Here is a 14,623-nt window from a genome sequence, read left to right as displayed (position 1 = left end):
GGGGGGGTAGACATCAGGATGGGGCAATTCAGGTTGCTGTGGCTGTGACTCGGTCTGTCGTCTGGTCTGTGTTGACTCGCTCCTCTCTGGATGCTGTGGGAGAGCTGCTGGCCAACTGAGAGCTGCTAGCTGTCAGCAGAGCTCCGGTGTCTCCGGCCGCAGGCTGCACCAGTGGACCCTGTCTGTTGACATCTCTAACAAGTTTTCATGGAGCAGTTGTGATCCTACCATCCATTTCTTTTGCTGATTCATTCTTAAATACCAAAGGCTGGGGATTTGACCTTAATGTATATAGCACTTACCTCAACTCCAACAGAAATGAAGTAAGTACTATGCATCCCATTTACACTTCTGTGAATATTCTACTTATCTATTTTTTGTTCTAAAGCACTAATTCATTGCTTTATTTGATTAGTTACAGTCAACAAGACCCCTGCCATTACTATTTTATACATCTACAAATATGTGTCAACTTTTCTGTAGGCTTTTTTATGTTTCTCAGTTCTAACAGTGGAAGAATAAGTAAAACGTGTTATGATTCCAAAGGAAAAGCCCATTCATTGTTATCAGTGAATAGGGAATTATTGCAACAGAGAATTGCAGCATCCCTGAGGATACTGTATGTCACCTGAGGTGACACCGGGTCTTGTTTTATTAAGACCTTCATCAATTCTTCATGTCTCTATGGTTCTGTAATGCAATTAATCTGACTAAGCTCTGAGCCAAGATTAACCGGTTTATAAGATGATCCCATTAGAGACGAGACGAAGGAGAAGAGACCTCTGGTTGTATGTAGTTGTGTGTGTTTGTGTGTGTGTGTGTGTATGTGTGTGCTTGTGTATGTGCGTACATTTGTGTGTGTGTGAGCATGCTAGCCAGAGATAATGGGATATACAGTAAGGAGAGTTCAATATAATTTGCAACATACGAACCAAATATATATTGTTATTTCCATTTGCTGTGAAATGACTGTTGCACCAGATTACTCTTGTCTATACATTTTCACTTTCATCTATCCTTGGGCCCATGCACACGCTCTCATATATCTCTGACTTTGTGAGAGCGGAGCTAATGAGAGTATCATGACAGAATAATTTCCGGCCTCTATGACACCAACGTCTGCTTCCTCTCCCTCGGTGCTAAAAATAATGAAATGGAGAGAAAAGGGGAAAATTCAATTAACAACATTCATCAGTCTTATGGAATGGGATTACATGGTAATGCTCATTTTTTTCCCCCACCATTTCATTTCTGGAGCTTTTCGAACTCATCCATCCAGTCTTTTTTTTTTCTGAAATATGGAAACATTCGTAGGTAAGGAGTGTAATGATGACTAATTTTTGCCTGCTGTTTGCATGTATTTTCTTTATTTCACACTTCACTTTGAAATTAATAAGAGGAGATAGGACTGGTCCATCTGTGTGCCTGGAAGCTGGCCAGGTGCTCTTCCTATAGCCAAGCTTCCAACACAGCAACGCACAAAGTGGGGGGAGGTGTGAGTGTGTGTGTGTGTGTGTGTGTGTGTGTGTGTGTGTGTGTGTGTAGGCGTGTGTGTATAATTATTAGTGACTACTTACACAACAACAATAACACCATAAAGAGCCTTTGGTGGGCAGGAAGTTTACCAAATGTGGCCTATTGATCTGAGCTCCCTGTCCTGCTGCCTTTGATCGGTTTTCGGCTTTGAAAAGACTTGACAGGCAATATGATTAATATCTATGAAGTGTTCTCACTTCATAGTGGACTATGGGGGAAGGGTATGAGGACAAAAAAAATTAACTACTCTATTGAGACTTCCATGTGTGACTTCGATACCGCTAACCCCGGGGGTGAGGTGAGAGGTCAGCCCCAGTCACACATTTGTTTCCTCTTTGCCGTTCTTTGTCCTTGATCACTGCGGACCTTTTGAATAGGCTTAATGGAGATGGATGGCAACACAGAGGCATTTCCATCTCCCTATATTCACGATACAAAGAAAATGTCAAACGAAAGACAATTTGATAGATTATTCCCGCAACTTGGTATGCAGAGGAAGAATAATGGAAATGCTGTAGAGGATTTCTCTCTCTCTCTCTCTCTCTCTCTCTCTCTCTCTCTCTTAGTATGATGTTATCTTACACCTGCCTGACTGCCATGTGACAGACACAGCTGGCTCTCTCCTCACTAACAAACTCATTCACACCTCAGCGGAACCAGAGGAAACTAGTCTGCGTGGCCTGTAATGGGCAATCACTTTCCATTCAATTAATTAGGCCGCTTGACTCATCTCCCTCGCACCACAATGATGTTTGAGCTTTCGCCTGTTTCCGAGTTCCCTGTCACACTCTCATGACAGAAAAGAGAGAGGCCGAGAGAGAGGAAATAGCATGAAGGCGCATAAATCCAAACTGACAATATGTTTGCTGCTCTTGTGTACTGTAACTCCCCAATCAATGAAGTGCCTTCTTGTGCACTGTCTTACCTCCGCGTTTCTCTGCCTTGCCTTCCTCTCTCCATCTGTTCCTCTTCTTCATCTGTATCTCAAAAGGCCGCACACAGAAACTCTCAGCGGATGTTTGTGTCTGTCTGTTAACAGTGTGAGACAACTCCAACAAGCATCCATACAGAAAAAAAAATATATATATATGGATATCCTCATCCTGTGTTTGCAGAGATTATTTGTGTTCATGCGGCTGCTGGTCATGCAACATATAGATTATATATTGAATCTTAAATGCATGCTTAATTTCAGTGGGCTTGAAAGCAGGCTGAGTATTTCAAATTGTTTGTACAGTGTGTACTGTACATAACAGAGTGCTGATTTATTATGTAATATTTAATCCTTTACATTTCTTAATGCTTGGTAAACTTATTCTGACTGTACAGCTTTTGTCAGTTATATTACATAATGTAAAGTCTGTAAAAAATTAAGTCAAATGATCCAAAATTAACTTATTATTAATCATTATTTTAAAAAAAAATGTTAATTACTCTATTACTTTATTATATCTGTCAAAATAACTTAAGGGAAAGAGAGAATCAGCTCTTAATAAACTGATTTGAGATGCTGTATGTCTCGAGCATCGCTCTAAGGGAGCTCTGTTTTACAAGCAGCAGCTCTCAGGCTCCAAACAATCATCTTCCATCTGTTGGATGCTATAGTAACCATGGACAGCGTTGGCGTGACATTGTGCTTGGCAACCCACTTTGATGCTGAACACTTTTATCATGTTCTGTGTTTTTTAACGTACAGTACATCATGGTAATCGCTTTTCAGATGCATCGTAACGCACAGCCAGATGATCTGATTTGCATATATGGTTATGTGTGTTGTAGTGGAGTCAACATAATGCATCGCCTTTTCTCGCACTCGTAGCATGGAGACACAACGTGACCACATGATGTATAATGATGAATACTGCTTTATGGCCAAGAGTGTGCATGTTTTTTCATTTGAAATGTTGTGATTAACGGTTTTCCTCTCCTTTTTTTCTCTCTGCTCTTTCTGTCACAGTGCCAACAGTATGCCTAAGCAAGTGGAGGTGAGGATGCACGAGAGTCACCTGGAGCCCATCGAGGCCAGGCCTCAGTCCAAATGTGCCCAAATCTGCTCCAAGTTGTTCAAGAACCTGCTGCTCACACTCACCGTCCTCGGTCAGTAAGCTCACCAGCAGTGAGCAGTTTTACTGCATTCGATTCTGATTCACCAATTTCTTTTTTTCAATCTTTTTCTTTCTTTCTTTCTTTTTTTCTTGATTTCTTGCTTTCTTTCCTAATTAAAAAAACAAAAACATGACATGCTAAAGAAAGGTGCTGCGTTAACTCAGAGTTCAGTTATGCGGCTTGCTGATATTATGGGGAGAAGATGCCATCTGTGCAGCCCGGTGTACCAGAAAGTAGGATGACTGGGTGTCCTGACCTTCCCCAGCGCCGTGCCACCTGTTGCTATCACAAATACTCTGCGGCACTGGACACCCAAATAGTCTCTGATGGTGCATGAAAAATATACCCATTACGGGGGTGATTCACGGCGCTCCGGGGGGAGTTTTAATGAAAAGACGAAAGGGCACAAAAGCGGTGACGCCATTTCCCGGTCGCAAATCTGTCTTAATTCAGTCGGGTTTAGGTTTTTAACCATTACACAATGTCATTTACATATTGCCGTGTGTTTGTCTGTGTGTGTTGATGGCTATGTGTTATCCGCCAGCTTCCCTGCTTTATTCACATGCATGAGCATTTAGTGTGAACATGCGTGAAAATGTGTGTATTTCTTTGTCTGTGTTTAGGTATGTGTGTGTCTGTCTGTCTGTGTACACGCTTGCATGAATGTGTGTTTGTGTGAGCGTGTGTAATGTGTACATCTCACACCACTTGGCTCTCCCAAAGCAAGCGAGCCAGCGTGATCATTGATCATCTGTCAGTTGGCAGATAAGGGCCTGAATGGGGGCTTGCGAGAGGGCCAAAGAGAAGGCACAGGAAATCAAGTGCCATCCAAGACCATTGGGTCTGCAGAAGCCACAGGATGCTGCTAAGACTAGCGGGTAGATGGAGGCACAGAGGACAGCTTACAAATGTGGAGGGGATTTGATTACAGAGTGTGTTATTAAGCAGCCTCTCGGGCTCTGTGATCTTTGGCAGTGGTGTGGTGGCAGAGGAAGTGCAGCCCTCGGGGGGCGGCTGGAGCTTTGGGCCCGGGCCTTGCCTTGTCTGGGCTGAGAGGGACAGACACAGAGGCCAACCGCCGGGCCCGGTAGGCAGGGCTGCAGGGGGATTGGAGCACACAGAGGTCATCTGTACTGTTGGGGCAGAAACAGCGTGTGGCAGGAAAAGAAGTGGTCGTTGGGAGAGACAAACAACAGGGGGTCAACAGGGGACTTCGTTAGGGAGGGGCTGATCTTTTCGAATGCCACTGTATTCAGTTTAGACTGCTGGAGAGTGAATGGACGCCAGAGGTTAGGTAGGGGTAGCAAATAGTCCGAATATGTAGGGAAGCGGAGATGACCCGGCGGGGCACAATGTGAGTCTGAGGTTAGGGTCACTCAGCTATACACCTACGCCTTCCTTTCGTTCCCCACTGAACCTCCTTTTATTAGATCCCACAAGACAGAAATTAGTCTCCTTTTCTTGCCCTGCTTCCACAAAGTGAAAAATTTCCTAGAAAACCTGCTGGGTCTGCAGGGATTACAGATGCTGCACCGGGGAATGTGAGAACTACTGACATGCTGCCTACTCCCTAACGCTTCAAAGAGATCTGATCTTAATCCTCCATGAGCTTCTCTCTCTCTCTAGGTTTCAGTTTTATCTCCCCCACCCACTATCCTCCCTAAGCTTGCAAAAAGGCAGCCTCTTACACGGCTCCAAACAACTGAACTGATAAGGGGCAAGGATCAGCTATTAAGGCTTGTTTAAGGAGAGAAGACATGATGTATTTGTTATTTCACAGGCCCTGTATCAGCTCTCCACAATAGCACAGAATGAAGAACTAACTCTCATTTTCTCCAATTTGCAATGTTTTAACAACATTTTATTCAAATGTTACATCCCCCATCACCCCCTTACTTTTCACTGCCAACTCTAAATCTGAATTCATTCCTGTCTCCACTGTTTTCCCCATTATACAATTTGACACAGTCTCACTTTCTCTCACTCTCTTTCCGTCTGTTCAGGTGTGATCCTGGGAGCTGTATCAGGGATGCTGCTTCGCGTCGCCTCCCCGATCCACCCGGATATTGTCATGGTGATTGCTTTCCCCGGAGACATCCTGATGAGGATGCTGAAGATGTTGATCCTGCCACTCATCATCTCCAGTTTAATCACAGGTACAGTGTGACCAATTAATCAATGTGACAAAGTACATTCAGTATTTAAGGGACTTTACTGGTGTGTTTGATGCTTGAGACACATTTCAATTGCATAATTGGCATAAATGCTACCCACAATGTACTACATCTTCACACAAGTGATAGAAGGTCTAGTCGACTAGTGCATGTAGGACCCATAGACATTTGCCGCAAACTTAGTCTGGTCCAGTTGATGTTTAAAGAGGGAATAGTGAATCCTACACAGCTATAACTTGTCTTTGCATCTTGACCAGTCACCTCTGTGTTCCACGTTCGAGCAAAGGCAATCAAATGCTAGTTACATATGCAACAAATAAAACCCATCAACCCCCGTACTGTGATTGGCTGAAGAAATAGAAATGCTATTTTTTTGTTTTATTTTTAACCTTTAGTCCCACTTGGCTGGACCTTTGCCTGTGCTGGCATAGTGCTAAAATTAAGTCAAAAAGAGATTAGGAGAAAGTTCTAGTATGAATGAATCCTGATGTCAGAATCACATTTGACAGCATCATTCATTCAATTCATCATTTGCCACACACGATGCACATGATCAAACACCATTATGCAGCCCTCTAATGGGTCTTTGCATTCAGCCTTCATGCCCCAGACTATTAAGTCAACATTTCCATCCAATGAGACCAGGTAATTACCAGGCAAACACAATCTTGCTTGTTTTGGCTGCAGGTCTGGCCGGTTTGGATGCCAAATCTAGTGGTCGCCTGGGCACCAGAGCTATGGTCTACTACATGACCACCACTGTTATTGCTGCTATCCTGGGAGTCATCCTGGTGTTAGTCATCCACCCTGGCAACCCCAAACTGAAGGAGAATCTGGGCGAGGGCGAGAAAAATGATGAGGTCTCCAGCTTGGATGCCTTCTTCGATCTGATCAGGAACCTGTTCCCAGAGAACCTGGTGCAGGCTTGCTTCCAACAGGTATTGGATCACAGTGATAATGAGACACAGAGACAACACACACAACTCAGTGCCAAGCTTAGATTTTCAGCAGGTGCTAGATGCTCAGAAATAATCAAACAGCAGAAAAGAATGCTGTGCACACAATGAACCGTAATTTATTGTACAGATGTTACAGGAATTAAATTTTAATTAATGGTGTGCAAACCATTCTCTTCTGTTAGTCCACCATGATAATTACTCATGGTTACAGAAAGTTAACATAAAGAATCTAGTTCCCAAAAATAACACTCAAATCAAAAGACAAACCCTCACTGTTAGTGTTGACATAGTTGAGTGGCATCTCTTAATATGGAATATCATATTTAGTCCAATATCAAGTTAGAGAGAATGATAAACTTGCATGTCAGGAAATGGGTAGGAGTAGCAATACAGCCTCTATTACATAACAGAGGAATTCAAATGCACAAAAAATGTAGTGCCTACTAGCAATTGGGTTGAAATAGATCCTGAAAGAAGCAGTTCGGCAAACATGTGGCATCCTGTTTGACCCAATATCAATCATCCAGTTCATCAGCGATATCTTTTCCTCCTGCACCTCAGATCCAGACTGTCACAAAGAAGGTGGAGGTGGTTGTTGCGGAGGATGTCAACGCCACCACCATGGAGGGCTTGGTGGCTAACGTGACCAAGGCGCCTCAGTTTGTCATCAAGAAGTCCCTGCAGTTCAAAAGTGGCATGAATGTCCTGGGTATGTCACATTTCTTCAGAGCAAAAACACTATCACAATATATATGGTAGATAATTAAATTTAAGAAAATCAAAGCAGTAATTTCATTGGTGAAATGTATAGAATTTGATAGAATCTGGACCAACCTAATGTTTTCTCCTTGACTGTTTTCATCTCATTATCACATAGATCATATTGTCCTCATATTGCAATCATCTTACCTGTCCACATTTGCATTCAAAGTTTTGATGTAGTCTCTGATTTTCTGCTGCAGGTCTGATCGGTTTCTTTATTGCATTTGGCATCTGCATGGGCAAGATGGGAGAGAAGGCCAAACTCATGATTGAATTCTTCAACATCCTCAATGAGATTGTGATGAAACTTGTCATCATGATTATGTGGTCAGTAACACCTACGGAGATCTCTGTAGAACTGGAAAATTACAAAAATAAATGTGATTTCAATATGTTCCCCTGCTTTTAATTGCAATGATATACACTAACAACACAATTTATTTTGTATGAAACACAATTAAACATTGTATAATTGTATTATGAATTTAAACTAAATAACTGCTTAATGTATTTGTTAATGCCAAATCATTACAACATTAGAAAAGATTAAAACGATGTAAAGCAGAGAGTCTCCAATACAATTGAATGAGTGACCGCATTGACCAAAAAAACAACAAGACAAGTGCAATTTATTATTAATGTTAGTGGCAAAAGCTTTGTCTTCATTAGTGAACAGTGTTTAGAGCAACATAGAGATTAACAAAAGCTTTGTCTACTTGCCAGGTACTCTCCCTTCGGTATTGCCTGTCTGATCTGTGGTAAGATCATCTCCATCAAGGACCTGGAGGTGGTGGCCAGGCAGCTGGGCATGTACATGGTGACTGTGATTATCGGCCTTATCATCCACGGAGCAATCTTCCTGCCTAGTATCTACTTCGTCATCGTCAGGAAAAACCCCTTCACCTTCTTCTTGGGCATCTTCCAGGCCTGGATCACTGCCCTGGGGACAGCCTCCAGGTCAGCATGAGTTAGGATGGATGGATGGGCGGATGGATCTTTCTTTCTTTCTTTTTTTCTTTCTTTCTTTCTTTCTAATTGATTTAATAAGGCAAATCACGTATAACATTTACCCACCTAATGTCTACCTGCACTCTCTTTCTCCCCTCAGTGCTGGAACACTGCCTGTCACCTTCCGTTGTCTGGAGGAGAACTTGGGTATTGACAAAAGAGTCACTCGTTTTGTGCTGCCAGTCGGTGCCACCATCAACATGGATGGAACTGCTCTGTACGAGGCTGTTGCTGCGATCTTCATCGCCCAGATGAACGGCATTCATCTCGACCCTGGTCAGATCGTCACTGTCAGGTCAGAAGACACTCTTGGTGGTTTATCTTTGTGCTTTCATTTATAATAATAAAGATATCTGATTTCATCAGTTGATATCATTAGTACTATTAACAGCTGTTAGTCCTTAAGGAAAACGTTAAATTGAAGAATTGTCAAGGTTAAAGTTTTCTTTAAAGTTGCAATTCTGTGGTATTTCCCTTTAATTCCACAAACTGAAACGGTTGCTATTGTTCTGGATGTTCTTGGTATCGATTTACCACTGGCATAGTTTCTTTACTTAGTATTACACACCAAGTGCCAAAAAGACTGTACAAAAGGCTGTTTGCCATAGTGAATGCTGGGGCTAGGGTGGAGGTAATTGAGCATCTCTATTGTTAAGAGAAAACTGCCAGACAAAAGATTCCACACTGATGAAGAGGCAATTTCAGCAATATTGGAGAAGCCTGTCAACAGCTGAGCAAGACGGCGTAACGAGAATTATTTGAATTTTTAAGGCAGGATGGGATAAGAGGTTGAGAGTGCACTGAGAGGTTAATGCTACCAGGCAAGCTCAAGTTGTGGTGTCTACCGTTTGGGCTGATGTGACCATTGATTATGTATGAAATACCTATATCAATGGCTTGTAAATGGCTAGGAGCTCCACACTGTCTTAGCAGTATTAGCCCTGTATGGATAGTGGGTTCTTCTAGCCTAATAGAGGAATTCAGATGCAGAAAAGTCAGGTTGCAATCAAAGCAAAGGGATTCTAGACACAACACTAAGAAGTGTAGTGCCTACTCCTGCAAGTGGGTTTTAAATGGCCCCCTAAAGAGGCAGTTTAGCAAACACAATCAGCACTTAATAAATGGGGGCAAGTGCAGCTGCAATGTGGAGGCATTTGGCATCGAACAAAAAAAGCCTCCACGGAACAAAGCAGCTACTTTAAAGTGGAAGAAATTTATAGTGGAGCAAATAAATCGCCAGGAGGAAGCAACAAGATGTGCCAAAGCAGTGTCTCAAGCTGAGCAGCGAGAACAGATGAACTGGGAATGTGTTCAGAGGAAGAAGCTTAGTTGGAAAGGACTAAGATTAGATCTAGATTTTGGAGCAACCTGCTATGTGCTGCAGTCACCCCAAAATATCAAGCAGAGGCGAAGGGAACACCCCACATCTTCTGTGTTCAGACATGCAGTGCTTTGATATATTCTTTGCATCCTTACAGAATATGTCAGACCACTCACAGTCTGTTTCTGGAGTACCACCAGTTCCAAATGCTCTTCTGTTAATAGAGTTAGTCTAGGATGGATAACCTTTAGACTTTGACATTTCCATGGCATATCTATCCATGGACCCTCAAATTAAACACCTAGTTTTATGCATTCTCCTCCACTTTACTCGCATCTAGACCTCACTTCATGTGTAATGAAGGACCCACTCTGACTCGCTCTTCAGCTGTTGCTCTTTGCACAAGCACCACGTAGAATGAATATCCTCTTCTGTAGTGATTTTAATATGTTAACAAATTTGATTTAAGGGAAGGGTGTGGAGAATGTGACTGAGTGCTGCTCTCTTTCTCCAGTCTGACAGCCACCCTGGCCAGTGTCGGAGCGGCCAGTATTCCCAGCGCTGGCCTGGTGACTATGCTTTTGATCCTGACTGCTGTGGGCCTGCCAACCCAAGACATCAGCCTGCTGGTTGCTGTTGACTGGTTGCTGTGAGTTTGACATCAAATACTGTACTATGCAGACAAAAACTACAGTGGTTATGAAATGATTCCACTCTAACCTTTAATCTTACTCTTCTTCCCTTTTGGTATTTTTCCTTCATAGCATAGCAAATGTTCTTCATTGCATAAGGCAGTGGTTCTCAATGTGGGGTTCGGGGACCACCAGGGGTCCTTGAGGGGGTTCCAGGGGTCCCCAGCAGATTGATGAATTGTTAAACTTCACCATTATTTCATTTACAAGAAGTTAACACAATTAAAGAATTAGAGAATGTAGAAGAATGACTATTTTGATCATAGGACAAACTCGTATCTAACGATAAAAATATTCTCAGATTTTGGTTCAAGAGACAAAATCGTATAAAATGGGGGTCTGTGGCTCAAATGTGTGCTAAATTAGGGGTCCTTGATATGAAAAAGGTTGAGAATCACTAGCATAAAGTATGCCAAACTATCTTCCTATCCCTGCCCAACCGTTTTGATCTCCCTCTATCCAAACCTTTTCTTGGAACAGGGACCGGTTCAGGACCTCGGTGAACGTGGTGGGTGACTCCTACGGTGCAGGCATCGTGTACCACATGTCCAAGGCAGAGCTGGAGGAGCTGGACGCGCACACGGCTAAATCCGACGACATCGAAATGATGACGAAGACCCAGTCCTACTACGACGACATGAAGAACCACCACGAAAACAATTCCAACCAGTGCGTCTTAACCGCTACCACTACCACTACTGCTACCGCTAACAATTCAGTCGTAGTAGATGAATGCAAGGTACAATTAATGCTTACAGACATAGAGACTTGTATATAACCCACCTTTGTGTCGCATGCTCATCCTGCACCTTTGCTGTATTCTGTTTGTTTTATTTGTTGCATCTTTGTGCATGATAATATATATATATATATATATGTATAGTTATTTTATAACAAAACTGAACCAAAAGAACAAATGCATGTGTATTTATTTAACTCCTCTGGAATAGCAGCTTTTGTGTTGGAAAATACCCTAAAATTGAATACCCTAAAATTTCTGAAAGTAAGTAAAAAGGCGATGCGAAGTGGCTCCCAAAATCTATATTACAACATAGATATGACTTTAAATTGGCCGTTTTTTTTAATGCATGCAAATTAGGGATGATTGAGTTTGAACTTTCTGCCCTCACTATATATTCAGCCTAATCTGATCGCTGTAACCTTTTGCGGATTGGCTCTGACACAAAGGGAGAACCATCTAATCCTGACTTGCACCCCAGGGAATTATTAGGCAACCCTCCACCTATCCAAATTTTCCATCTATTTTCCCAAACCGCTTGTCAGTTGCATAGAATTATGTTTTCCCTGATCTGCTTCAGATGCTGCAGAGAATTGCCCTTGATGATTTTGAGGCTTTAATTATCAATTTGTGGTCAAATTACCATTTGTTTGGCTTATGAGAAAATTCCAGTGCAGTTCTCTCTGTCCATTCCACTGTCTGAAAATTGAATTGATTTTAATTAGTTTAACAGATTTTGTTTTCAAAAGGTCAGCCATTGCTGTAGGGATTAAAATGCAGAGAGAGAAAGTGTTATAGTGTCTAATTAGCACTGCATATATTCCCTATGCACAACCACCATGCTGTCACTGAGTCATTCCCAGTCAGACGGTTTTGCACCATCTGCTATTTCTGCCCATCGTGAGAACTGTGTTGTGAAATTGAAAGCTGCAAAGTAGCTCCCATAATGTTAAACATTATGCACTTTGAATCCCGTCTTTGAATGTATTTCTGGCTTTCAGAATACTATATGGGAGTTGGGGGTTCAGAGTGCTTGTTCTCTGAAGCACACACCCTGGCTGAAAAGGTCTACTGATGAGCCTATTCATTTATTAAAGGATGAAAGGTGTTGCCTAGCAACGCTGGCAACCTGTCACACTACCAATCTGTCCATAGCAAAAAGCTATATCCTCACATATCGGACTCCATCTATTAATGGTCATTTGCAGATAAATGTGGCACAAAGGCTTGCTATTTCCAGTATCCATCTCCTCTTATATTTTTTTCTGTTTCATGTTCATGGCTGTAAATAACATGAATAATGTTTCTAACACTTTTTTCAAAGATGCAAACCATTGTAGACTGCCTTGCCAAATAACTTTTGTACACACTAGAACATAACAAAGCATTAATTTTGTAGTGCTTGTACCTTGTTTTCTATTTAATCTATTTTGCATTCATAATTTATATGTTTGTATGTTTCACTGCCTGTTAAGTTTGTGGTCATCATAAATGTGTGGTCTGTTCCCAGGTCAGTAAAAGAAAGTCTGCTCCATTCTTAGGACTGCCATAAGCATGATCATCATCAGTGGTCGTCCAGGAGTCCCAGAATTCCTCCATAATTTTGTCCATGTTGCAATATAGCAATAATACCCCAGAGGGCGTATTCTAATTACCAAACTACCCCAACTCACAGTAGAGAACGTCCTCGAGGGTATTACGGCTTTTATAAAATGTTTACCAACATAATATGTGTATTGTCTGAAAAATTTGCTTCAAAAACAGGAGAAAACTTGCTTCCTTGTTGCCACAAGAGTTGGCATAGCAACCAATAAAGCACGGTCAGAGATGCTTTATTGGAATTCTAGGCATGATTGGGATTGGAACGCTTATTTGACCAATCAGACTGCTTGGCTGAGACTATCTCTTGTATAGTATGTTGTAAATGGGAGCGCTGAATACTGAATCAAATCATCTAGTATTATTTAGGGTCCTTTGCTCCAAAGTGTCAGCTGAAGAAAGCTATTGAACCGTACTGTTTTGTCTGTGCCTTGGCTCCACTGTTTAGATGTCCCTGCTAACTGCTTGCAGGTAACCTCGGCCACTAACGGCTCTACTGCGGAGTGCACGCTTGTTGAGGAGGAACCATGGAAACATGAATAATGGCAGCACAGAGATCCCCTGCTCCTGGGCTCCACAAGCTTTCCCATCTGGTGAAAAAAAAGAGTGAACGAAAAAAAAAAAAGTCACACGAACAGAACTACTAATTGTTTTTTTTTTTTTTATGTAGTTTAGTTGTCTTTTTTTGTTTTTTTTAATTAGTCCCTTTAAAGTTTTTCTAACCGTCTATCTGACTGATAAGTAATACTAATTCACTTAACCGTGAAATGATAACAAAGGTATATTTTACCTGTTAGAGCACTATTACGTGCTATATAGCAAACACTTGCACAACATACTTCAAGGCTTGGGGAGGGAAGGAAAAGAAAACAAAAAGAGTTACTTAAGTTATTCCTAGTAATATATGCATCCTGGTTCTGCATTTAAAAGATGAGGGAAGATTAGTATGTGGCTGAGTAATACGGGACCGACAGTCACAACGGGGCCAGCTTATGAGATTCATACAGGCAATTCATCAGTCTAACGCCAGAGGATGAGTGGGAGTTACAGCATCAGTCGTGACAGACAGACAGAGTGTTTGTACTTGTAACTTCCTTGCATTACATGCCTGTCAGTGCCATCACAATGTGCGCGGTAGGCCGCCGCGCTTCAACTCGGTCTCTTTTTATCTCGGATGATAACCTTTGATTCTTAACTGGCAGAGCCTTTGAAGTGCGTTTGGCTGAATTTGTTGCCCATTATTACCCACCATCCCTGAGGTCCAACAAACTGATGAAAGGGTAGGAGGCAGAGAGACAGAACAGTAATGAACAGGGAAACCACACTGAGCCTGATACTCTACAAGCACAGGTACTATGGAATTCTAAAGCACAAATCACACTATGGAGCCCTTGCTTACCCTTTTTTTTTCTTTTTGTCTACTGTAAGGAAAAGGGACTGTTTTCCTTTATGTCGCCTGTTGAGTGAGATATTGTGTACGAGTGTGTGTGTGTGTGTGTGTGTGAGAGAGAGAGAGAGAGAGAGAGAGAGAGAGAGAGAGAGAGCTGGTGATAAGAACATGACCAAGTCACTTATAGGGACCAAACAGGCAGAAAATCAATCAGCTCTCAGAGGCCTTTGAACTGCCTCCATGACGTCACCGATAGCGTCTTTCCGTTTTTTCCTACACCATGCCCATTTATAACTAACTGGCACAATAATTGCTATCATGACTCGTTTTGATGAAC

The 14,623-nt window shown here is 42.1% G+C and overlaps 1 protein-coding gene across 2 annotated transcripts; it reads left to right on the top strand.

The window, feature by feature from the left end:
• Positions 1–3,493: 3,493 nt before the first annotated feature.
• On the top strand, positions 3,494–14,420 carry LOC139908411 (excitatory amino acid transporter 2-like). 2 transcript variants are annotated; one of them, XM_071895087.2, is made up of 10 exons: positions 3,494–3,633; positions 5,646–5,798; positions 6,504–6,754; positions 7,337–7,484; positions 7,738–7,864; positions 8,261–8,494; positions 8,646–8,840; positions 10,381–10,515; positions 11,039–11,297; positions 13,368–14,420. In XM_071895087.2, exons 1-10 carry the CDS (start codon positions 3,504–3,506, stop codon positions 13,437–13,439), a joined length of 1,704 nt encoding a protein of 567 aa, XP_071751188.2. In that variant the 5' UTR covers positions 3,494–3,503; the 3' UTR covers positions 13,440–14,420. The 2 variants fall into 2 exon arrangements, with proteins under 2 accessions (XP_071751188.2, XP_078139007.1); XM_078282881.1 differs by lacking the exon at positions 8,261–8,494 and having other exon boundaries at positions 3,498–3,633.
• Positions 14,421–14,623: the final 203 nt, after the last annotated feature.

This window comes from Centroberyx gerrardi, chromosome 4 (assembly GCF_048128805.1).
Source record: "Centroberyx gerrardi isolate f3 chromosome 4, fCenGer3.hap1.cur.20231027, whole genome shotgun sequence".
NCBI classification, from domain to species: domain Eukaryota; kingdom Metazoa; phylum Chordata; class Actinopteri; order Beryciformes; family Berycidae; genus Centroberyx; species Centroberyx gerrardi.
This window is presented reverse-complemented; position numbering and strand designations above follow the sequence as displayed.

Coding starts and splice junctions, on each gene's coding strand:
- LOC139908411 (XM_071895087.2), top strand. CDS start 3,504: ATGCCTAAGCAAGTGGAGGTGAGGATGCACGAGAGTCACCTGGAGCCC. Junction 3,634..5,645: donor GCTCACACTCACCGTCCTCG/GTCAGTAAGCTC, acceptor CCGTCTGTTCAG/GTGTGATCCTGGGAGCTGTA. Junction 8,841..10,380: donor GGTCAGATCGTCACTGTCAG/GTCAGAAGACAC, acceptor CTCTTTCTCCAG/TCTGACAGCCACCCTGGCCA.